Source organism: Amphiprion ocellaris, chromosome 11, assembly GCF_022539595.1.
Source record: "Amphiprion ocellaris isolate individual 3 ecotype Okinawa chromosome 11, ASM2253959v1, whole genome shotgun sequence".
NCBI lineage: Eukaryota > Metazoa > Chordata > Actinopteri > Pomacentridae > Amphiprion > Amphiprion ocellaris.
In genome coordinates this window covers 22,885,545-22,912,286 of record NC_072776.1, presented here as the reverse complement: position 1 = coordinate 22,912,286, position 26,742 = coordinate 22,885,545, and the positions used below count along the sequence as shown (strand labels likewise).

The window sequence follows — 26,742 nt, the reverse complement described above, 5'->3', positions numbered from 1 at the left end:
TTATCCTTTATTTTTATTCAGTGATGCCAAAAAAAGTAATACCTTTCTCAACTTTGGGTAGGAGCTACATTTCCAATGTTGCCTGACCCTATCAACTGACCTTTCAAAACATTTAGTTTTTTGTTTGTTTGTTTTTTAATCAAAAAGACAAAAAGTTTGGAAACATTTTTTTTCAGTGGACTTCAGTGAAAAGAATGTGAAGCATACAGTGATTCAACATGTACTACTGATCAAAAATGTAAGGGGTCACTTAGAAATGTCCTTATTTTTGAGAACATTAAATTAATCAGAAATACAGTCTAGACATTGTTAGTGTGGTAAATGACTATTCTAGCTGGAAATGGCTGATTTTGAAAGGAATATCTCCATAGGGGTACAGGTCCATCTACATAGGGGTACAGAAATGGGAAATGAACCACAGTTATTGTCAAGGTCCAGCGTTTTGTGAGCCCATTCATCCATCCTGACCTCCTCACTATGCAGACCTTGTTGCTATTTAGCCCTGCATTTGCTTTGCTCCAAATGTAGTCACTTAAACAGGGTCTACAGCAAAAATACGAGATTATAATTTATACTACACACTGCACAAAGTCATATAAACTGTGTAGGCTACAAGTTAACCCTGAAAATGGTCCACTCTTAGTGGCAATGAATTTCAAAATCTCAGTATATTCTAGGGGAAGATATTAAGTCTGTATTTTTCTGAGAAGAAGATATTAAGTCTGTATTTTTCTGAGAAGAAGATATTAAGTCTGTATTTTTCTTCACACAGTATATGCGTGGGTCCTGGAAAGTAATTTTGACAAGCAGAAACCAAGTCCTTTAAGACAAGAAGGAAGTCAAGTCATGTTCTTGCCACTGTGTGCTGGTGAGCAAGCATGCCAGCAGGCAGAACACAGTTTCAAAAAAAGAAAAAAAAAAAGTTAGCCTCTGTTGGGCTGAAAAAGTCTGAAGGAATGGGCCAAAAATGAAGTCCATCTTGGACAACGCCTTTAAAAATGATGCAGAGCATTCGTAGCCGCTGGCTCACCCCCTCGAGTCATGCCAGGAAGCACTCAAACCTCTCATTTGTGCCATTGGAGTGTGCAATACTTTTTGCTATGACATCCATAGTAAAATGAAAAGGTGTTGATAACTGTTTCTCAGGTTCCATTTTCTCTTTTTCAAGTTACATGTGCTTCACTGGGACAGGTTAAATGTGAGAACATGCTCAAAGATTTTATACATTTCAGTGCACATTTTTCTAACACAGTTTAATAACATACAGTCTACACTTCAATACATTTAAGTCTGTCATTGAGTAGTACTATTTGCCTGCATGACTGTTATTAATGAGAGCTTCACTGGGTTATCCTCACTGACAAGCAAATCACTGTGGATGACTCTAGTTGTCAGCTGTCAACAATTATGCCATTAACTATTTGTGTATACTTTCAACCATAAAATATTTACAGTCACTGACTGAAAAAAAACACTACCAAGCACCACTTTTGAAAATTCTCACTTCTTGCATGTCCTGTGCATGTTTTCACTGTGTGTTCTTCATTGCTGCTTGCATGGCTATGTTGGTACACAGCACGCTGCAGGGAACACAGTCATCACAGCTAGATCAGCTTGGGAGATCTTTCATGTTCATTTGCCAATGCTATTTTAGTTAGAGGGCCAGCCATTAAACTCCTGCACAGTTCATAACCTTTACATACACTACTGTTCAAAAATTTGGGGTCACTTTGAAATGTCCTTATTTATGAAAGAAAAGCAGTTTTTTTTTCAATGAAGATGACATTAAATGAATCAGAAATGCACATTGTTAATGTGGTAAATGACTATTCTAGCTGGAAACAGCTGGTTTTTAATGGAATATCAACACAGGGGTACAGAGGAACATTTCCAGCAACCATCATTCCCGTGTTCTAATGCTACATTGTGTTAGCTAATGGTGTTGAAAAGCTAATTGATCTAATTGATGATTATACAACCCTTTTGCAGTTATGTTAGCAAATGAATAAAAGTGTGAGTTTTCATGGAAAACATGAAATTGTCTGAGTGACCTCCATCTTTTGAATGGTAGTGTATATTTCAAAGTGTCACCTACACAGTTCAATCTACTGTTTGTACTTTATTGTTTTCTGAAAGATAAGATAAGATAGAATATTTTGTTCTAGGGCTTCATTATCCCTAAGAAGACAGTGATGTGTTGTGTGTCCAGTTTTAGGTAACAGTGACAGTGTCATTTACAATATTAACAGAACAGCATCTCTATACAAAATCATTGTCAGTTGGGCTTGGACCAGTATCCCTGAAGACTGAAATACTGGATGATTCTGCTGCTCACCAATACTATATGCTCAATGGCAACATTCAGCGCTAATGCAGAAAGCTGAGTGCCTTTCTTGTAGTGACGTTCAGGGAATGGAGGCTGCTGGAAGGTTGTGTTATGCAGGAAAATACTGTTCATGTACTGTGTTGGTAGTTCTTTGTTCCCATTATAACCACAATCATTCCCTAACCTTAATCACACTTTAACCAGAGTTTACTTCTCATGATTAGAAACGTGCCTTACAACCTTGCTCTTTATTGGTGAATATAATGAGATGTGTCATTCATAGTATTATAGCTTTGTTTATATATCATGCAGAGGCATGATGGGATGTGTTTGTGTGACATATTTAAAACTGTGACTGATTAATGTTGTCAGTGGTACGGAAAAGCCACAAAAACAAGTTGGTATAAAATCATTTTGCTGATAAATAAACTGTGTCACAGCTTTATTTCTTACATTTTTTGCAGAATTGGTATGCATAGAAATGCTACTTTGCAACCTTAAACTGGCTTATAATAACATTCCAAGTATATATCAGTAAAGAATGTTTCCTTTTTCAGTATTTCAGAAAACATTATATCTGGTTAAATTGAAAAAAAAAAGAAGCCAGACCTTGATCCGTCCATTTATTCGTCCATCCATCGATGACAGAAGCACCATTATGCTATAACTTACATCCATTATCACTCAAGTGTGTCTCTGTTCGGTACTCATTTTTACATTAGTACAGAATTTTATGTCAGAGCTGCCTATTGTAATTCCTCTGCTTTGTATCCTAGCTGAATACATGAGTGTCATTTTCATGATGGAATGCAAAAATCTGGCCTGTTTCTGTCCCTGATCACTAACCACGGTCAGAGGTCTATTATCATGTCAGACACAGCCTCTCCAGGGGAGGGTTCAGACAGCTTTACATGCACCCCTCTGTCACTTTGAATGCCTCTCTCTCTCCCTCTCTCTCTCTCTCTCTCTCTCTCTCTCTCTCTCTCTCTCTCTCTCTCTCTCTCTCTCCTGAGCTTTCAGCACAGAGGCACTCGGCGATGATGGGTTTCTCAGATGGAATTAAAATGTCTCGTCCCACAGCTGTCACCCATGCAAATTGCATTGTCTACAGATTCTATCACTGAGAACAGCCAGCAGTCTGTTTTGTTTGATGCCTTCCTCCTTTTCATTTTTTAACGTCCTGATGTCATTATCTGTGACACTGCTGCTTCTCTCATTACCATTTCCGACAGTCTTCTTTTAATCTCTCTATCTGTCTTTATTTTAATGCAGGTTTACCGGCACTCCTACATGGCTTCCTACAGCATCTACAATATTCATACACGGTAAGTGTTCATCAGCAGTTGCTGAGAAGCAACCTGTGCAGTAGAAACACCTGTAATTAGAAAAAAAAAACAAAAACACAAACAAACTGCGAGCCACCCTGGTTTGCGAACACCAGTACTGCCAGTAAAAATTAAGTACAATGAATATAGTATTTTCTCATCAATTTACATGTTGTGACATGCATGATAGAGAAGGCAGATGTTTTGTAGATTGTCCGCCTTACACCAGATGCTCTGTGACTCAGATTAATGCACAAGTCAGACCTTGGTTGCAGCCCAAGGGCCCCACATGTTAAAGGGCACTGACTTGACTAAAGTTTAATAAACAAGAAAAGCACTCAGAGAGTGCAGTACTCTGCAAAGGCTGCTCAGCCGTAGCGTTTCCAATGGCTGAAATCTTGAAAAAATTTGGGGCAGAAATCACAACAACATAGAATGTGGCCATTTAATATACAGTCATGGACAAAATTATTACACGATCCTTGTTTTCTTCAATTTCTTGTTCATTTCAATGCCTGGTACCACTAAAGGTATATTAAATGAATAATACAATGAACACCATAAAAAATGCAACTGATTCCATCATACTTTATGTCCTATTTGACTTGCTTAAGCCTAATTGTATTCCCAGGGTATATAAGAGGCCATATCATGTCATAAGCAAAACTGCACATGCAAACCCGAGAGTGGTGTCCTGCTGACATTTAAGCCGTAGCACAATTCAGAAGCTGTCAGTTTCCACATAATGCCTAAAACAAAAGAATTATGTGAAGCCACAAAGGCAGCCATCTTGGCCTGCTTGAAATTGGTATGAGTGACAGACAGGTAGCGAAAAAACTGAAGATCTCCCAGACAGCCGTTCATTACACCAAGAAAAAATAAATCGAACGTGGTACTACCAAATTGTTAGCTGGTAGGCTGGCAGGAAATGTCTTTCTACCCCACGAGATGACCGTCACTCATCCGTTCCTGTGCCAGGAATCATCATCAGACCTCGAGGGACGTTAAAAATGATTGGGCACTGTTGAGAAACACAGTTGGAAACCGACTTGTTGAAGCTGGTCTGAAGTCACACAGGTTACGGAAGAAGCCCTTCATCAACAAAAGGCAGAGAAAAGCCCGATTACTCTTTGCTGGAGATCACAAGGATTGGACTGTTGATGATTGGGCTAAGGTTCTCTTCAGTGATGAATCCAGTTTTCAGTTGATGCCCACTCCAGCCAACTTACTGGTTAGGAGGAAGCCTGGAGAAGCCTACAAAGCAGACTGTCTTGCCCCTACAGTAAAACATGGGAGTGGATCAGTGACGATCTGGGGTTCTTTCAGTATAGGTGGAACAGGGCAAATGCAATTGTGTGAAGAGCAAATGAACCAGATCATGTACAGGGCTACTCTTGAAAATAGTCTTCTTCCATCAGCTGGAAAATTCTGTCCTGCCTCGAATGACTGAATTTTCCAACAAGACAATAACCCTTGTCACATGGCAAGGTCAGTTAAAGCCTGGATGGAGAACCAGGACATTTGAACCATGTCTTAGCCTCACTTGTAGTCATAGTTATAGTGATACCATGCCACTCTCTCACAATGATACACAAATTTTTAACAAATCGGACTATAAGCCGCATCACTGTCAAAATCGAATCACTTGGTCCTTGTGTCATTTCTGACATTCTGAAATTTCATCCAAATCCATTTGTCCATTTTTGAAGAATGTTGCTAACAGGCAAACAAACAAACAGATGGACAAACGTACGCTGATCGTCCCATAACTCCACCGTTTCTTGGCAGAGTAAATATTTAAGTTTGACAGAATTGTACAACATGGTAGTGTCCCATTGAAGACGTTTCATGAGAATGGACAGATTTCAAGTGTCCATCAGTCTCTGGTGGACACTGACTTATTTCCAGCCCTTGACCAGTGCATACAGTCCATTTTCTTGAATTACTGTGTGCTCAGAGTCAAATGTTGACCAAGAAATAAAGCAAATGCATAGTTTACTTGGATTATGTGTACAGCAGTTAAGGGGTAATTGGCAGAGCAGGATTTTACATCTGTTAACTTATGAAGCCAAAGCAGGAGTTGCCATGGCCAGTATTTACCCTACACAGAGACTTTCCTCCTAATAAAAAAGAACACATATGCTGCTTGTGCAAGCAACTTGTTACAACCCTTGTTTTATTGTGTCTGTGCAGGGAGGAGGTTGTACAGTTGTGCCTATAAAACACTGGACTTTCTATTCCTTTCTTGCTTCAAACCTTTCTTTTAAGCACAACTGTTCCATGACTTCAACCTTGTGTAGTGTTATTGAAGCAATGACAACAAAGGACCACTTTTCATGTCCTCCTTCAAAATAAAAGTGAATGTTTCTTGAAAAACCATAACTGTATGCTTGTTCTATAATCCATTGCAATGATGGTTCTAATTTCACTCAAATCCTGATATCTTGAACCTAACCAAGCTGTTTTTGCCAGCAATCACAAGAAAAAAAAATGTGTAATGTATTCCCGTATGCTGGTAGGGTCACTAACTTGGGAGACACTCATATATTTATTTTTCATAAAGTTTGAAGACTATAGCAGCTCACCCCCTATAGTCAGTAGTCTCATGTTGTTTTTAAGGTGGATCTTTAAAACTGTTGCACAATGTCTGCCCAAAGTACCAGTCCAGGACACGACTGAATGTAAACATGCTGCCAGTCCCATCAGTCACACTGATGAGTAGATTCCCACTACTAATCAGAGAGAGATTCAAACTTTTTTTTTTTTTTTATGGCTTATGGGATTAATCTTTTCAAACATGAGTGTTATTTCAGGAAGCTTTGTGATAGATTCCTCAGATATGCCATTTTGGAGCACTGTTTTGGATTTTGCTTTTAATCTCTGTTGTGTGGGTCCTGATATGAGGCAAATGGGTCTGTAGCCAGTTTGTGCTCATTTGAATTTACACCTCATTGTCAGCTGGAACAATAGAAGCCGACACATAGCCCATGTTTTCACAAAGGGAAAACTGCCCTAGAAAAGTGTTTTTCCACATTTGTTGTACCTCTTTGCTGCCATTTTGAGACAGTCACAGAGTGGAAAACTTGTCCAAATGGCTAAAGTGGAGGGGCTGCCCAATACTGCTGTGATAAATGTTGTTTTTTTCACAATATCAGTATTATTCATTGGTTGCTCATTTTGGTTTTGCAGTTGTGTAGGTGAGAATGCAGCTTACCTAGCAATACCTTAGTCCACTAGTGGGTGTTTCATAAACCACACTGTCCTCTCTTCCAGGGAGGTTTGGGAGCTGGACCCCCCTGAGGTGGTGAACTCAGTTCTCCAATACGCTGCCTGGGGAGTCCAAGGCCAACAACTGGTGAGAACACGTGCAGAAGCACTGCACACACTCATCCACATTTCAGCATCATGCTACACTACCTGCACTGGCTTCACTGGGTTTCAGGTTTACTGAAAAGTAAGTTGCATACATTGTGTTTTAACTAAACAGGCTGAAGCTAACAGTAAAACAAGTAATTAGAAAAGCATGTTATTTTCAATAATATGTCAGATTTACTGTAATGAAAGCTTTTTTTTTTAACTTAGATTTGATTGCCAATTATTACATAACCCCACTAATGTGAACACACTGAATAAGCAGTAAATAGATATAGGATATGTTTTCCCTTTTGTTATGAGGGTACTCAGACACAAAACCACGTTCCTCTGTAGTGTAGCCTTCATCTCCAGTCATATAAGCAGCCTATTCAGAATATACAGCAAAATAAAATATATTTTGAAGGATTTGCTATTGTGGAGACCATGAAATAGGAATTTATCTTGAGCTCCAGGCCTGTGGACAACATTGTGCTACATGTACAGATACCAAATGTCATGACACTTTTCAACATGCTTGGAGGTCTGTTTGTGTTTCTGTGCGAGACAAACCAGTAAAAAAAAAAAAATTGCTATCTTTTCTGCAGGCCTTTGTAATTTAGAATTTCCCGCTTGACTCATAATGTGCTCAGGTTCACTTTCTTGAGGAACCCTAATTAAATGCTAATTTACTCCCATCATATTTTTTTTTTATGTATCTGCTGCAGACAGATGGGGAAGCTTTTTTTGTTGACAGCTAAAAGGCTTAAAAAGCATAGTGGAGCTGCTATGTCCATGTTTGCAAATTTCAGAGAGGAATATTTGAGCATAAATCAAACACGACTCCATTAGGAAGTCATTACCGCGATAAGGAGGGGAGAGCTAGACAGATGTGAAGGTTTTCTAGCTCTCGACTGGCACACGAAGCATCATTAACCAGAAGTGCATCTTTGGAAACAATTGCATACATGTGTTTTGCTGTAACAGGATGTAAGTGAGCCTCGTAGCAGTTGCTTCGGAAAATGCCTGAGAGTTGTGAATAGAATATGAATTAAGTGTGTCCATTCATCACCGTAGAGACTTAATAAGAGCGTTGGGCACGCAGTGACACCAAATAACAGCATAATGACTTTTCACTGTTTACAAAGTTGTAATTAAGCCGTGTTTGATGTGCTTTGATCATTTGTGAATTTCAAGGATAATTAAACACAGTGAATATTCATACCTTCTTTAAAACGTTGACTAGTAATTCTTAGATAATGCTTTTAAGTCCTGACACCATCCTTTTCAATTGACAGTATTTATTTGTATTATTTGTTTCCAGATACACTACATACCAGTACACTCATATAGATACTAGGTAACATGATGAGATGTTCTGGAATAATTGGGTAACAGTACTGAAGGTATTTCCATCTCATGAGACACATGGGACCAAAATTGTACTTTTGTTTTGTACTATTTTTTCTTGGGGAAAAAAAACTGTAAAAACACGAACAAAATGAAAACAGCGATATAACCAAACTTCAGTGACTTTGCTCTGGCTAGTTAGGGCTAGCTTGTGAGCTAGCAACTTCAGCACCATTTTCCTGTTTTCTAGAACTATAAATCTGTTTTAGAGTTTCTAGTGTTTTAAACAACACAAAGAACAAAATTCAGACTGGAGATTAGAAAAACAAATATGAGATAAGCTATCCCTGTTGAATGCTAACTAGCTTAGCTTGCAGAGTAGCAGTAACTACTGTCTCTGACTGGCGGAAATCATGTGATGTCATGTGGCTATGCTAATACACTCAAGATGTAGCTAACTCAGGTGCAATTGCTTTTAATTGTGTGCTTTCCCTGTAAAAAATAAACAAAATTAGAAAAATTATATATTAAACTTAACTAGCCAACTTAATAAAGTTAGTCAGCTAGCAGCAAAGACAAAAATAGTTCTGGTCTAAAACACAGAGCATAACATTAGTTTCTAATGTTAGTTAGTTTATTTACATTAGTTAAAAAAGCAAATAAAAAGCAAAAACAAAAAAAAAAAGTACAGTAGCAGTTCCTCCCAAATGCCACATTGCAGCTTAGCAGGTCATTCTGCACTGCATACCAACAAAACAGGCACGTGGTAGAATAGAATTTCTCACATTTTTACCTTTGTAAGGCACATACCGTGATGATACACGGTACAGTTGAAGTTATACTTTATATTTGAAAGACTTGTACTGCAAGACTTCTATTTTCATATTCATGTTTCATATTTTCAGCTAATTAGATTATAATTTCCAATGGAGCACATTTAGTTCTGATGGTTCTTTTTTAACAGAGGGTTTGAGTCACAGACAGAATAATTAAATCAGAGATTGACTCGAATATATCATTGCATTCAGTCGTTTTGTGAGATCTATCAACATGAAAATAATTCCAAAATTCTTCAAGCACTGATTGTTCACTTTAATTCAGAAACATTCAGCTTTTTAGGTTTTGCGTAAAATGATGCCATCTGTGCAAAATAAACTTAATTCCTGTGATGGACATGAAAAGGGAGACATGCAATTTAGATTTTGTTTTGACACTCTCTGAATATACTATTTTCAAATCCCAGATCTGTAAAACATGTCCAGCTTCTACCTGCAGCTATAGAACATCAACTGGCTGATTGACTTCACTTCACAGATGAAATAATAAGCCCTTCCATTTTAGAAGAGAATCTCCTTACAGATGGTGTATTTTAACTGTGTCTGCGATTAAATGATCATTTCTCTGAACCTTTTAGCACATTCACAGACTGCCTTCTGGACTGATGTTATCTTGATGTCTTCCAGCCAGACAGCAGAAGGCTCTGCTGTCTGTGAGGTTATGTCAGTACATCATGAGGCCGTTTGCTAATGCGTTTTTATGTAAGATCACATAAGGCCACAGATTTCTGGCTCTTTGGAAAGGCAAAAAGAGATTCTGTTTCAATCTGGTCTGTGTTAGTGTGAGAGAGGGATTTTTTTGGTTGTTTTTTTGATAAGTTGGATTTGTACTATACAATTCTGACAGACATGTTTGCTGATTTTTTGGTAGCATTCTTCTTATAGTGAATAGCATTGCTAATGCAAATACAAAACATACTTTAACGAGTACAGTATCCACCTCCTATGTTTTTAGAATACTGTAAAGATTTCATTTGGTTGCATTTTTTTTTTCTTTTAGTATGGTGGGTTCTACTGCTTCTGTAAAATTACTAGTGTTGGAATTGTTCCACACAGCTATATATGCACAGAGAAAAGCTTTAAATATTCATATATGCATTTTCTGCTGCTTATCAGGGTTGTGGTGGCAGCTGACTAAGCAAAGCATTCCAAATGTCCCTTTCCTCAGCAACAGTTTGGCAGTGTTTTCTAGTTCCTCTTGGAACACATTGCATCTTCCTTCAGAGGTCTTCTGGGCAGTCTAACTGGTAGGAGGTCACAGCCAGGTGGCGTCCTACGATTGGACCACCTCAGATGGTTCCATTGAACACTTAACAGCAGTGGCTCTACTCTGGGCTCCCTGTGGATGTCTGTGTTCCTTGCTCTTCAGCATGGGCATCCAACAGAGGAAACTCAATTCAGTCGCTTGTATTTGTGATCTCAAACAATCCCAACAGAACAGTTTTGTCGATGCTGTGTCACTTCTCACAGCAGTTCGCTAGGCTTAAGCATCAGGGAAGATGTTTTTAAAGCACAGTTACATTTGAACGGCTTGTCTGGAAACAGATATAATGGTGGGAAAGCTCACCAGTAACATCTAGTATTTGCGGCTCCACTGGGTCTACAATGGCAACTACAATGTTTGTACAGCCAAACACTCCGTTTTCAGTAAGTTATCACAGACACTTCTGGTCTGTCTACTTTGATGCTGCCCCTTGTCAAAAAAGACACTTGACCACAGTGGCTGCTGTATCAATGGGCCAGTGGACCATCATATTAATTCATCAAGTTTTCACCGGTCCTGGTTGTCTCCTTACCTGCTCTCTCATGCCTGTCATTCAGGGCATACTGAAGTGTGATGCATGCCTTTTCTGGGCCAGAGAGCCCAGCCTCTGGGCCTCACGACTTACCTGATGGAAACCCTGAGTTTGCATGTCCCCTTGTTGGGGTCATCCTTTACCCTCTGACATGACCCCACATTTCATATTTCCTGGCTGACATATGCAATTACTTTGTAATTTTTGTAGGAACCAGCTGTGACTGATTGAGGGACTAAATGTTGCTACTTCCTGTAGAGTTTGCCTTTTTTTTTTCTTCTAGTGGGCAGCCCTTAGGGAATCTGTCTAGTCTAGGCTGGGTGACAGACACAGACAGGAAATTATGTGTGTCAACCCTTTACTTCAGAGACCAGTCATAAGTTTTCTTCAGTGTCATAGTAATCCAGTGATAAGCTGTGCATACATAATAACCAGGAACATACGGTTGCTAATGGGTACAAATTTGGCAAACACAAGCAGAGCTGAAGTTATAGCCTGCATCTATCTTTGGGGTAACAAGATATGTTGTGCTTATATCCTACAAAAATTGTAGAAGAAAAGTTTGAAACTCCAATGCCAAATTAGTATATTATCCTCTTAATTTCATTAAAACAAAGAGCGATATTGACAAAATCCACAAATAATAACTTTCTCATGGAAGACTTACGCTCTTCATAAACAGTGTCATAAAAACCCATAGCCATACACTGAAAAATTAGATGGGAGGCGGGACATGCTTGGAGGTGTCTTCATTTTTTCTGAGAGTGCCAAAATGACAGGCTTTGAAAACCCCCACAGTTCATATTTTTCTGGTTTGAAGATTTTAAATTATTGTTGAGCTGTTTGGAGGAGTAACAGGTTTACTTCCACAAATACAGTTCACAGTACATTAGAGTTAATCACTTGGCTTACTGATACTGCCTTGTGCCTTTAATCCTAAAAGGATTGTTTGGATGCTTAAGCAGATACTGTGAGTATTTAATGCACTAATTGTTAATCCAGTGTGCTGCAGCCCAAAATCTGGCACATACTTGATCAATTTTAGAGTCATGCACCAGTTTTTACTCCTCCAGCATTTGTCTATTCTTTACTGTACCATCTAACATTTGAGTTGTGACTGTGTGTGCTTTTTCTCTACAGATCTATGTATTTGAAAATAACATCTACTACCAATCTGATGTCAAGAGTAACTCCCTCAGACTAACATCCTCAGGGAAGGAAGGAGTCATCTTCAATGGGATTGCTGACTGGCTCTATGAAGGTACACACAGCTACTGTCCATTTTCACTCAGTCTGAGAGTAAAACTTCTTCATTTTTATCTTTTCCTGGTAGAACCTTGATGTCAGATAATGACTTGTTGAGAAACTGCTTTGCAACAGTAGGTTTTAAATCTTGCGTAGGTACAAATGATCATATCTACGGCAGCTTAATTTTTAAAGCTCTGACACATCGTCTCATTAAACAGAAAATGCTGGTGTTTAGAAACGTTACTGCATAAAAGACAGTTATTAAATATTCATAATGTTTGTTCTAGTGCAGATATCTCCCCACTGGGTGTGAGTAGTTGTTTTATGTGCTTTAAGCAAACACACACTGCATGCACTTTGGCCCAGCTCTCAGGAGAAAAGAAGATTATGTAAATCTTCTTTAAATCTTAAAAGCCAAGTGACCGCAGTAACTGCTCCGCTATTTTGTTGTCTTTTTTCAGGGTTATACTTAATTATATTTATGAAGTATAATAATGCAGCAATCAGTGGTGGTTGACCCCAAAATAGAACCTAATTTAACACCTTTTTAGCTCTTTTCTCTGACTTGAGTGTTTGGTTGTGTGTCAGTATTTATAGTGTGTTTGTGTGTGACCGTTCTGACTATTTTTATTTCTATTAGAGCTGTTATACACAGTAACTGTTTCAGAGGATATTTTTATGGATTTTTATGCAATTACATTTGAAATGCATTTGGATGTTCCACTTGGATGTTCCACCCTCCTACCACTGGCCACATAGCCTTTACATTTAACACAGTGAATCAAGCTCAAATTTCAAATCAAATTCATTGTTGGGGTCTTTGGCATTCACATGGAGTTGTTGTACACAAAATTTTCACACTTTGCATTCCTCATCACTCTCTGTATTTGTGAGGTCAAGCATTATGGTTGATTTTACATAACAGTAGAGCAGGACAGGACTGTTGTCCGCTGCCACTCCATTTTCTTTTGCACCCTACAAAAAACTCTTGCAGAACAGGCATTACTGCATGAAATTCACAATAAATCCTTCATAGGTCTTATCAGCTCACTGCACCTCAAGGTGGCAACGGCTCAGATGGTAGAGGTGGTTATCCATGTATTGTAAGCCTGGGCTGTTCAGTCCCCAGCCCCTCTATGTCTCCTTCTACCTGTCTGTACCTGGTAATCAATGAGTTCCTTCTGTAAAGCTCAGCTAAAGGAGCAAGGCTCCTAGCCTTGGCACTGCAAAATAAAACTACAGTGTTGCCAGCTGAGCTTTGTTGATCTGTCTAAAACATACAATACTAAATAACAATCGAAGTGTCTCTTGTCAACTCTATTGTCATCAGTTGGCAAACTGTCTCTAATCTCCGCCTGTCCCTAGAGGGGACATCAAACGGAGATACAGGACCCAGACGTCTCAGGTCCTTCAGGAGTTGGAACTGGAGCAGAATACATTTCTGATAAATGTTTTTGTCCCCGCAAAGTTTTTCATCTGGCATCTTAGTTTCATCTTCATAGACCATGTCCATGATGGCTGTGGCTGATATGAAGTAGCCTGTGAATTGTTCCAACAAGCATGTGAATCTATGCTCCCTCTGTAGAGAGAAGTCACAAAAGAAACAACAGCATAAAAATAAATTAAATCTTATTTGGCTATTAGTCTCTTTGTCTGACATTATTGGTGAGACATGTTTCTGTTCTCCTGCGGTGTGCTTATGCTGGATGGGTTTGTCATGCTGGCTCACATTGCTTGGTATACGAGGATTCATGTAGCACATTTTACAAAAGCATGACTTTAAATGATGTTACTCTTCGTTCAGCACAGGTAATCCTCTTCCTATCTGGTGAGGTTGCACAAACTTTTTGCTTTTTTGGCTGATACTCCATCCTTACGTTCCTCAGCTTACATACTTGAATCCTTGTACTTCTTCCTCATCTTTTCCTTCGTCTTCTTCTGCTACTTGATTGGTTGTCACTAGATGTATACTGCCACCTGCTTTACCAGAGGGCCTTGTAGTACATTGGTTCAGTGGTTTTGCCTGCAGTTAAAACTCGTTTGTGAGAAAATGTGAGATTTTTGTGAAAATATTTAAATGGAGAGTGAGAAAGAATGGTTAAAAAATATGGCAGAAAATGAGAGGATTGACTGGGATCCTATGCTGTGTAATTTTGACTAGTAAGATGGTAAAATTCTTGCATTTAAAAAAAAAGACTAATTTCAGTGAAGAGATTAATTTAAAAAAATCTATCTTTTTCCAAACAGAGGAGATCCTTCATACCCATGTGGCTCACTGGTGGTCTCCTGATGGAGAGAGGCTGGCCTTCCTGGTTCTCAATGACACTCTGGTGCCCAACATGGCTTTACCTCGCTTCACTGGAATGACATACCCGAAAGGAAAGCAGTACCCCTACCCCAAGGTAACCAATATTTAGTAGGCATTCATCCCATAATATCACTGGAAATGTGACTTTTTTTTCCCCAATAATGAGATGAGGAGATTGATATCATGCTTGATTACTGCTCAGTGCTAATTAATCCAGTCCCAGAAAGCATCAACCAAAATCTCTTAAGATAACAGTTCATATGTGATATTTTATTGCTTTATCTGTACACAAACAGAAATGCTAAACAGTTAGGGTTTAAGAATTAAGTTGTTATTTCTTGACAGATAACAACTGTTTTTCAGGTAGCCTGGACAGAGCCCAGCTATCCCAAATCCCAGACTGTCACGTCAACATTTTGTTTTTTGTAATGATTAAATAATTAAGATTCAAAGTGTTCATTCATGAATTTTATCTTTATTTAAAAGTTGGGTTTTTTTTTTTAGACTAAGTCAGCCAAGCTGTTTCAGCATTTGAAGTAAAAGAAAGTAAACAACTGATACGCTGCTCTTGAAAATTCTAATTAAAGAAAAAGTCAAAACTAAGCAATAGGGAATAACATTTCACTGTTGACGGTTAATCAGAGAATAGTTTACTGTTATAAATGTGTTCAATTTGACACATCACAGCTTTTGTTTTGCTAACACGATGTGACTGCTCCTTATTAGAATAGTGAGAAATGATCCATGATACTCGAAGATATGTACATGTACACTACTGTTCAAAAGTTTGGGGTCACCCAGACAATTCCATGGTTTTCCATGAAAACTCACACTTTTATTCATGTGCTAACATAATTCCACAAGGGTTTTCTAATGATCAATTAGACTTTCAACACCATTAGCTAACACAATGTAGCATTAGAACACAGAAGTGATGGTTGCTGGAAATGGGCCTCTGTACCTCTATGTAGATTTTCCATTCAAAATCAGCTGTTTCCAGCTAGAATAGTCATTTACTACAATAACAATATCCAGACTGTATTTCAGATTAATTTAATGTTATCTTAATTGAAAAAATAATTTTCTTTCAAAAAAAAAAAAAAGGACATTTCTAAGTGACCCCAAACTTTTGAACAGTAGTGTATTTACTGTTGATGGCTGATGGACTTTCAGGAAAGCCAGTTATCATTATTCATTTGACAGCTTTGGTTAGTAACTAGTTTACAGATTTAGATTTTTTGACCACAAAATATTTATTACTGTACAATTTCATACAATGCAGAAATGTACAACAAGGGTGTTCATTTATACACTCAATGTACATTGGGGCTCCTTTACCATGAATTAATGTATTAGTGCAGTGGGACATGGAGGTGAGTTGTTACTAAAGCCGAGGTTGCCTTGATAGCATCCTTCAGCTCGTCGGTATTTTTGGGTTGGGTGTTTCTCATCTTCCTCTTGACAATATCCCATATGGGGTTCTATGTGGTTCAGGTCAGATGAGTTGGATGGACAATCAACGGTCAGAAAATCATTAGTTTTGGCTCCATGGTCAAGTGCCTTGAAAGGATAAGAAAAGTCAATTCAAGCACTTGGGAGTCCTTCATAAGGACTGAGGCTGGTGTCAGTGCATCAAGAGCCACCAGATGTCTTCAGGAAAACAGCTACAACTATCACAATCCTAATATCAAGACATTCCTGCACCAGAAACAGCTACAGAAGCATCTTACCTGGGCTAAGGAGAACTGGATTGTTGCTCAGTGGTTCAAAGACATGTTTTCAAATGAAAATAAATTTTGTTTTTCATTTTGAATTCAAGGTCTTAAATCTGGAGGAAAAGTGGAAAGGCACAGAATTCAGGGTGTTTAAAGTCTAGTGTGAAGTTTCCAATCTGTGATGATTTGAGGTGTCATGTCATCTGTTGGTGTTGGTCCACGATGTTTTATTAAGTCCAACATCAACAGAGCGTCTACCAGGAGATTTTAGAGCACTTCATACCTCCATCTGCTGACAAGCTTTATGGAGATGCTGATTTCCTTGTCCAGCAGGACTTAGCACCTATCCACAAACTCAAAACTACTACCAAATGGTTTGCTGACCATGGTATTACTGTGCTTGATTGGTCAGCCCCATGGGGTGTCATAAGGAAGACGAGAAACACCAAAATACAGATGGGCTGAAGGCCACTATCAAAACAACTTTTCCTCTGGTAACATTTTGAATGTAGGGCTTTTACTTGTAATGAAGCATTTGTACAGTGTGGTAATAATACTTTTATGGTCTGTATAATTTCTTAATTTCCCTCACAGTGCATTGTTAATGGCACAATATTCAACTTTCAGCGCAGTTAGAAATCTGCAAAGCAAGTGGTCTGTAAAGCATACAGGGAATCAGTTTTCCCTGTGACAGCAACATCTCTTGAACAAAATATAACAGAGCATAGTGATCATATACTCCATAACCCAGTTTTTAAATAGTACATGGCTAGCTGCAGCAGCTTTGCGCATCTTTGTCTGAAAGCAATGCCTGTTCTCTCTTTTTAGATCTGTCTGTAGGCTGTCCCCGTGCATGTCATTACTCTAACACCGGAAATCAAAGTGCTGTAGAATGAGGTGCTGTGAATTAATTAAAAATTATATCGTGCTCATATCTCACAGTGATATAGTGTTTTTCTGTATGCAGGACAATTTTCCGCTGAAGGCATTGACTGAATGCAAATGCCTCTTCTTTGCCCTGTATTTTACAATTGCTTCATTGAAGTGTTTCCCCAATGCTTTATGTTTTATCAGCAGTTTTATGTATCCTGTTCATCATCAGCAGCAGTTTTATGTATCCTGTTTAGTATGTCAGACAAACCTCCTAACAGTGCCTGTATAACAACACATGCATAATTTTCCAACTGTATGTGTATTAAAAGGTTTTTAAAAGGCTGCTCTCAATGAATTATTCATCCCAAATCACTTAATTTTGCAGCACTTTATAAGTTGCATGTTGGATAGTGTTGCATAAAGTATTTTCAGCTGCAGTGAGGTGAGGCTTCTTTCTAAAGTCTGGACTATTGGTTTCTGTACACAGGCTGGCCAACCCAACCCGGTGGTGAAGCTCTATGTAGTCAATCTTTATGGGCCAACGCACACGCTGGAGCTCATGCCTCCAGAGACACTCAAGCTGCGGTGAGAGGAGTTGCATTTACTCTGTCAAACTTTTGCATCAGCTGCTGTGCCACTTAAAGAGATGCTTTTGACCTTTTCAGCTCTAGATGATCATTTTTCCTCACTAGACACTTGACACTTTTAATTGGGAAATGGTGAACACTGCATCTTGCTGTGCCCTTGTGTTGCAGCTGCTGTAACTGTCTTCTTTCATTTAGCAGAGCTAATAAAATCAAGGATAAACTAACCAACTAATCTTACAATGCAAGTAGTGAGGCTGAATTATTATTATTATTATTATTATTATTATTATTATTATTATTATTATTATTATTATTATTATTATTATTATTATTATTATTATTATTATTATTATTATTATTATTTTACAACTGTGCTGTGCAGTTGCACTTTACAGATTTTGCATCATTGTGTGCCAAAACTCAATTTGATATTTGAGAAAGAATCTTGAAAGTCTGCTGCATGTGACATTTCTTGTGCCACAATGAAAGGACTGTGTGAATGAGAAATTACAAAAGAAAACCAGTGCCTTGACATGAATGGAATTTAGTAAAGCTAAAGGAACCAAGAAGCAACGCTATTACCAACTGTGAACATTTTTTTCTACTCTCAATCACAATGAAGTTGTCGGTTATTGAACTATTTGCAAAATTGGTTCTATGTTCATTCAAATTACATCCTTCAAATTATTCCTTTCTGCTGTATGTAATTTTCACTTGGTGCAACCCTACTACAACATTTTCCTTTAAGAAATGTGTATCATGCATGATAACTATAATGGATCTTGAAATTCATTTTTCCCAGTGTACAGATAATTGTGGGCCTTGACATAACCAGTATAAAAGATTTATTTTTTTATTATTATTTTTATATATATATAGGGAACATTATGTGACTATGGTGAAGTGGATCAGCAAGACCAAGACTTCTGTGAGGTGGATGAACCGAGCACAGAACATCTCCATCTTGACTGTGTGTGACACCACCACCGGAGCCTGCGTCACGGTCTGTCTGTCTGTCTGTGTGTGTGTGTTTGTGTGTGTGTGTGTGTGTTTGTGTGTGTGTGACAGAGTGAGATGGACAGGGAAACAGAGATGTACCCTTGAGTAGTTAAGCAACATAAAATTTTAAAAGGATTTCTTCTTGCTTACTGTTTACATGGACACCGTATCATCCGATCTGGAAATCTATTGCAGACTTACGAAATACAAAAGGGCGACTTTATTAGCTGTTCTGTACTACATAATGCTCCACGTTCACTTCATGTAAGGCTAAGTAGTGTTTGTAAAAATTTTAGTGGGGTGCTTTCTCTAAGGTTACTATTTGATCGAGCAGAGCTACTGTTCATGTGTTATATCTTCTTCCCAAGGTAACACAGCACTTGTTTTCCTGAACTGGAGCACTTAAATAATTATCCTCTTTAATTAATTTCTGTCTACTTTTTTGCTGCAAGTTGAAGAGGATCGAAATAAGAATAACACGAACAGTGGCGTCCTTTATTCATGTTAAACTGAAAGTATTTTCACCAGTTTTGCAGATAAACATATTTTGCACTATACAGACAGAATTGTTTAAAGGTTAAAAGCTTAGTAACTTTTTAGTGATGATCAAAGACCTGTTTTACAAATAAATAAATATATATACACTGATCAGGCTTAACATTCTGACCACTGACAGGTGAAGTGAATAACACACTCTTCGTGATGACTCCTGTTCGTGGGTTGGATATATTAGGCACCAGTTGAACATTTTTTCCTCAAAGTTGATGTGTTCAAAGCAGAAAAAATGGGCAAGCTTAGAGCATCTCCAAAACTGCAGCTCTTGTGGGGTGTTCCTGATCATCAGTGGTCAGTATCTACCAAAAGTGGTCCAAGGAAGGAACACTGGTGAACCAGCGACAGGGTCATGGGTGGCCAAAGCTCATTGATCCACATGGGGAGTGAAGGCAGGTCCGTGTGGTCCGATCCAACAGATGAGTTACTGTTGCTCAAATTGCTGAAGAAGTTAATGCTTGTTCGGATAGAAAGGTATCAGAATACACAGTGCATCGCAGTTTGTTGTGTATGAGGGTGCATAGCTGTAGACCAGTCAGTGTGTCCATGCTGATCTCTGTGCATCGCCGAAAGCACCGATAATGGACACATGAGCATCAGAACTGGACCACAGAGCAATGGAAAAAGGTGACTTGGTCTGAGAAATCACGTTTTCTTTTACATCATGTGAATGGCCAGGTGCATGTACGTTGTTTACCTGGGGAACACATGGCACCAGGATACACTACTGGAAGAAGGCAAGCTGGTGGATACTGCTGTGATGCTTTGGGCAATGTTCCACTGGGAAACCTTGTAATGTACCACCTACCTAAGCATTGTTGCAGACCATGTACACTGTTTCATGGAAACGGTATTTGCTAATGGCTGTGGCCTCTTTCAGCAGGATAATGTGCTGTGCCACAAAGCAAAAATGATTCAGGAATGGTTTGAGGAGCCCAACAACAAATTTAATGTGTTGACTTGGCCTCCCAATTCCCCAGATCTCAATCCAGTCCAGCATCTGTGTCATGTGCTGGACAAACAAGTCCAATCCATGGAGGCCTCACCTCTCAATTTCCAAGACTTAAAGGATCTGCTGCTAACATCTTGGTCCCTGATACCACAGCACACCTTCAGGGGTCTAGTGGAATCTATGTCTCGACGGGTCAGGACTGTTTTTGGCATCAAAATGGTACCAACACAATATTAGGCAGGTGGTTATGATGTTATGCCTGATCAGTGTGTGTGTATATATGTTAGTTTTGTTAATTTCACAGATCAGATCAGTGTCCAGCACTTCAATGAATCAATATCACATAACTATGCGGAAAACTAAGACTAACACCAGCAAAAAGTCAACATCCACGCCAGCTGATCATCTACATGCAGGATATGTGAGCATGATGCAGCATGGTGCGTGTGTTGCAGGGTGGTTCTAGTAAGCCTTTCCATTAAAGAACAATATTACAAATACAACTATTATCAAATGTATAATTTATTCTTGCATAGGGTGTTCTGGATGTTTTCAAATGAAGACCATACTTTAAAAAGTCAGGTTACATTTATATATCAACTTATTGTGTTTTCAAATAGAAATGGCTTAGAGTATTAGAGTATTAGAGGACTAACTGCTGAAATTGACAAATTTACCACTATCTAACTGAAGCTTGGCTCAGATGCAATTCTTCAACCGTAAAGAACAGAACAGAACTGCAATCCTTAGCTACCCTAAAGTGCTTTTCTAGCATTCTGGCTCCAGCACAGAAGGCTTTTCAATCTTATATGGGTGTTTTTGTGATGTAAACTGTAAGCCCACAAACTAATAACCAGCTACTACACCATAATCACTATTTTCCAGTTAATGTTAAAGCAGATAGACACACATTTTAATCCATTCCATACACTTGCACTTTTTTAATTTTGAAAGGGCTCAAAGATTGCACCACCCTCAAAAGTCTTTTTTTGTTTGTTTTTTTTTTGGCAAATTTGACTCTTATTTTGCCTTATGCATACTGACGTGCAGAAATCGAAGAGTATAACCTACATAAATTAATCCACACGGTCTGTATCCAGTAACAGTTGCTAAGCTAGTGATGAATAAAAATCAAATTGGTTTGTGTTGGACAAGACTGTGGTCAGGTTTCTGAAGTGTTGGAGGACAGAAAAAGTTTGAATACCACTGTGTTAAGCTAATTATTTGGCTGTATTAAAGCTTTCTGAAATCGCAGAACATCTGCTAGATTAAAATCCCTCCATATTCACGGAGCAGTGTTAACCCTGCAGTTGAACTGTGGGACTCAGCAGGCCGCTCTCCAGTTCTGTGGTTCCTGATTTGGTGTGATTTGCACAAACAAACACACCTCCCAGCCAAGAGACAGCTTAGCTTAGGCCTGGACACGGCGCCCAGAATCCCCCTGCCAAAACTCCGGCTCCTGCTTATGCATACTGGTTTGAAATGGGGGCTCAGACTGGAAATGGTGTCCCCAGTGGCGTGTTAAAATAAACACAAAGTAAGGATTCCATTATGCACACATGATTCTGTCTGGAAAATGAGCCACTGAAGGTCCTATTCCTAAAAGAAGTTTTTCACAGAGTGAGAAATGTAACACTTTTTTTTAAAGGTTTTGCTGACATAAAAGAAAAAAGAATTTTGGGAATGAATGTGATTACACTGCATGTCCAATACTGCTCTATCAGTTTCGAAACCTTGGTGTACCAGATAGAGGCACAGGCAGCACCAAGAAAGAAATGCTCTAAGGTTAAATTCACACACAGTCTGACACTTTGCTCTGACATGTTTTTCAGAGACATGAAGAAAGCTCTGAGCTCTGGCTTTCCAAGCAGGTAATGTTCTTTCCATACTTTGTATCATGGCCACCAATCATTTTGAAAAGCACATGTTGTAATTCCACTTGATGACAGGTCTGCCTCAATACCCTTTCAATTATGTGACAGAGCGGACAACTTCTTACTCATCTCTACGTATTTCTATGGACACACTATGCTATACTCATACCAGAAACACAATGACTAATGATGCAAACACAGGGTGAGCAGCAGCAAGGAATCTTGAATCATTCTCTTCTGCAGTCTTTCCTGCTGCTTGGCCTTTGACTTCATCATCACGTTGAAGTAAGCTGGGTCTATATGACAAGTCGAAAATCAATAAGGCAGCCCTTTATGGCTTTCATTCAGTACACAAACCTCATACAAAAATGTAAAGCAACATTTATGTTTGTAGTTTACAGAGAATATGTCATTAACCTTTTCTTGTCAGGATGAACTTCTGCAAAGTGTGATTTGCACTGTAGCATGTCCATATCTGATCCGCATCCTTTGTGCTTGTGTAGTAGTGTCATAAGAGCCATGGGCATTCAGCAACTCAGCACCAAATAAAATCCAACAAGGCCAAAACACAACAACTCCATTCTGATTTAGTGAAATAATAAGATCTATTATTTCTCTGAGTTGTGAATGAAGCACTTCACCTTGGATGTATTTAATTCTTCTAAAGGAGCGAATGCTGTCTATTCTGAGCGCAAATATTTTCCTAAGCATTAGAGGAGGCAGAGGAGGAAAGTTTCTGGCAGGATTTGATCATATAGCCCTGCAGCCATACATGTTTGGCTGGAGCAGTGGGTATTTTAACCAACTGACAATCTTGGCATGCATAGCTGCTTGTCTTTGTTAAGGTGGTAAACTGAAAGTTGCTCATGTACTGACTGTGAGGTCATGTCAGTGCAGAGAGAGGGTCTCTGATAACAAGATCTACTGCACTTCCTTGGAAAAGCTCAAGGCTCATTCTGGGTCTCCATCTGACGGAGAATTTGTTTGTGGTACTGAGATATATAGTGAGCAATTTGGTTTTACCACTTTAAATTTGTACCAAACAAATCTCATGAGATTATTAATGATTTCTTTTGTTGTTACTTAGCCAAAGATTAGGACATTTCCCAAACTATGACTTTCTGTTGGCCAGCTTCAGTAGTAAAACTTTTTTAGGTGTGTCAATTAAGCAAAAGTAGCAACATTCAGCCAAACATTGAGGCTGGTGTTAAACACTGCAAAGCTTCCTGAATCTCTAATGTTTGTGGGGATGGAACTCCACCTCCCAACAGCTTTAACTAAGAAAGCAGATTGATCAAAAAGCTATTTTTCTGAACCGCAATACCCAATCACTTCTGGTAGGTGCACATCACACAGACCTGTTAACAAGGTAAAAATCTTGATTTTAATCAGAGAGGATCTCTAACACAATTTGTAATAAAGGATTTCGACTGTAAATTTGAGTTCCCTAAACCCCGTTTTAGAAAATTCTAAGGACATCACTTTAGCAGGGTTGTTTTTTGGGGATTGGAAGAAAGCTCCAGAGTCGCAGAGGACAGTACAGTTGAGCTGCACTTGTGAAGACATGTTTCTCATTGTCTCATTTAGAGTTTCAGTTAGAGATAAATGGTGTTTTTGTTCTTCCTGCTGGTCATACTAACTATACATTTCCTTCCTAGAATGGCTTCACTCACACAGTCACACAACAGTCTCAACAGTAACAAAATGGACATATATTCAAATAAAATCATTGTAGAGTGCTATTTTCAGGTGAAAAAAGTGGTTTGACTGTGGAGGCCATTTGCACAAAGTTTTTACCCCTTTGTTCATACTACTGACTGTCCATGTTAGCCTCTGGGAACAGGATACTTCAGCGTGCTTCACAGCTTCTTTCATAAATGAATAAATACCAGACAGAGTTGGAGAAACATTTTGATTTTCAGTGTCCAGAACAGGCAGACGTTACTTGATCTAGTTGTGTAATACACACCGTGGAACTGATGCCTCTTTTCTTTCTACAGAACCAGGAACCAGTGTTCTCCAAAGATGGCAACAGATTCTTCCTCACTGTGCCAGTCAAACAAGGAGGTCGTGGAGAGTTTCATCACATCGCCATGTTCACTGCTCAGGTGAAAGGAAAAATAATAGTGAAGCTGTCTTTAAGTTAGTGCAGTGTCTCATCACACTAACACACCAGGAATTAAACTACAGCCCTAAGTTTAAAACATGGATGTTATATAGATGCCACAGCTAAGGTGATCCTGATGCTGTTGGAGCAGATGTGATGGGTCTGCAGTGATGTTACCTGCCTATTTCCCTACTCTGGACATGTTTAAGCACTGGATGGACAGCAGGTCGGCTCTGGTGATTTTCTCTGCAGTCCCTACTGAGCATTGTGACCTTTTCCTGACCTTTCTGGTGGCTGATCCAAACCAGACAGTGATTGAAATGCAGAGAACACATTGGATTATTGTGGTGTAGAAGTTGGATCAGCAGCTGCTGGAGAAAGCTGGGCTTTATCCTCTGCTGGGCCTTTTTTTTTTTGATTGTAGATCTTTAGAGTGTATCCCAGAAATCTGAAAGTTTCCACAGTAGACACAGTGTTGTTGAGTATGGTGATGAGGCCCACTGTAGGCGTGCTCTCCCTGAAATCCACGGACATCTCCACAGAATGTGTTTAGCTAAAGGTTGCTGTGATGACACTGCTTAATTTTCCGTCTGTATTCAGACTCTATTACCCTCCTGAATAATTCTGACAGTTGAAAAACAGTTGATCAAGATCATGTTTAATGACTTAATCCCTTAATCTCTCAAATTAATAAATTAATTAACTTGCCTTTAGTTGAGACACTCCTGAATAGGGTTTTTATTTTAATAACACAATGCTATTAAAAAATAAATGCTTCAGCAGAATGTCTTTTGTGACTTGTTCATATCATTTCCAGTAAAAAGAAAATAATGATCAAATAAAACTTGACTATAAATCAACATTTGGAATGGCTATGAATAATTTAAAGCTTAACTGAATGAGTTCAAAACCACCATCAAACACAAGTGGATTTCAAGAGAGTATCCTCCTTCCAAACAGCAGGCTTCACACTCAGTATACTGTGTAATTGTAACTGACCTTTGGAAATCCCAGGATTTGATCAGTAATGTCATAAGGAAGCAATTTGGATAGAGTCTGTAATGAGAAAATGAGAGTATCTGGCTGTGACAATACAATTATTAATTTCACAACACAAATGTAACATCTGTGAATGATGGCTATTTGGAGGATGGAGCCAAAAAGCATTTACCATATATTCTTCTCCATGATTGTAGTTATGTGTGCTGAACTAAACCAAGATGTTTATACTGCTTAAATAATATTTCAGTGAAAGTTGAACTATTGAAATACTCTAATAATTTGAGATACAGGATTTCAGATTTTCATGAGCGATAAGCCACAATCTTAAAAATTTAAACAAAAATTGCTTCAGCATTTACTTTTAACAGAAAAATGTCATGACCACTGGCCAGTAAGGTTGTTTTTCCTGGACACTTTGAAATATGCAACACAGAACTCCAAACAGAGTACACAGAATCAGAAGAATTATTTGATGAAGCTCAGACAAATGACCCTCTGTATCCTCATCTTCTTTTGATTCTTTCAGTTCAGAGCAGATCAGAATGAAGTCCGACATCTAACGTCAGGAAACTGGGAGGTGACCAAGATCATTGCCTATGATGAGAACACCGACAACCTGTGAGTTTAACTGCACATTTTCTAAAAAAAACAACAAATAGTCAAGACCTAAAGGAGTTACATATGACACACTGAACACTGATTTGAATCATTAATTCACTTTGGATATTCCAAACAGGAATGTGTGTTTGGTATTGAAATGTATCAGTTTAAGTCAACATAGAAACCAAGATAAGAGGACTCAGTGTTTTTTTTTTCCATTTTTTGTATTAATTTTGCATTTCTGTTACACACACTAACTGCCTTTAATTTCCTTTTGACAGTTATTTTCTCAGCACAGAGGGTTCACCACGGAGACGGCAACTTTTCAGGTTTATGCTATTATCATTGTCCAAATAATGCTTCCAAGTTTTTCTTTAATTGTTGTCAGAAGATTTCATGAGACCCCTATTAAGATACTAGGATTGACACTGTAACCTTAATGTAGGAGTTTTGGAAAGCAACCATTCCATTAATAGTAAATACTCCTGCATGAAAGGAAAACACTGCTATTATTTTATCTTTGAAACAATACCAAGAACTAAAAATCTATGCATGAATAAATGAATTTATGCTACAAACAGGTATTGTCAGTGTAATCCTAGTGTGATATATCTTATTTCTCTCTGCCAGTAACACAACCATATTGTTGCATTTGCTTTGCCAGCAAAGATTATTCAAAAACAATATACAGCTTGATTTTCAGCCAGTGGATGGTATTTTCATTATTGATCTGTGAAATACTTCCTCGATTACTTGTTAACTGTTTGATCTCTAAAATCTTCTCCTCCTTGGTGACACGATAGAGGAGTATCAAACTATGATGCTTTTTAGTTTGATAGGATTTATTAATTTTGGGCTCTTCAGGGGCTTTTTAAGCCTTAATTAGAGGACAATGCCAGCATTACTTTAGCTTTTTAAAAATGTTTCTTCGCATTTACTGA

General features: G+C 38.5%; 1 protein-coding gene across 2 annotated transcripts in view; it reads left to right on the top strand.

Moving 5' to 3' along the window:
• Positions 1 to 26,742, top strand: part of LOC111575549 (inactive dipeptidyl peptidase 10) — a 259,847-nt gene that overhangs the window by 217,912 nt on the left and 15,193 nt on the right. For both annotated transcript variants that reach the window (XM_055015293.1, XM_055015294.1), the window contains exons 6-15: positions 3,599 to 3,651; positions 6,925 to 7,006; positions 12,125 to 12,245; positions 14,480 to 14,634; positions 17,616 to 17,713; positions 18,595 to 18,718; positions 22,051 to 22,089; positions 24,093 to 24,200; positions 25,728 to 25,819; positions 26,083 to 26,130. In XM_055015293.1, coding sequence (XP_054871268.1) covers positions 3,599 to 3,651; positions 6,925 to 7,006; positions 12,125 to 12,245; positions 14,480 to 14,634; positions 17,616 to 17,713; positions 18,595 to 18,718; positions 22,051 to 22,089; positions 24,093 to 24,200; positions 25,728 to 25,819; positions 26,083 to 26,130 — 920 coding nt within the window. The remainder of the gene's footprint in view (positions 1 to 3,598; positions 3,652 to 6,924; positions 7,007 to 12,124; positions 12,246 to 14,479; positions 14,635 to 17,615; positions 17,714 to 18,594; positions 18,719 to 22,050; positions 22,090 to 24,092; positions 24,201 to 25,727; positions 25,820 to 26,082; positions 26,131 to 26,742) is intronic.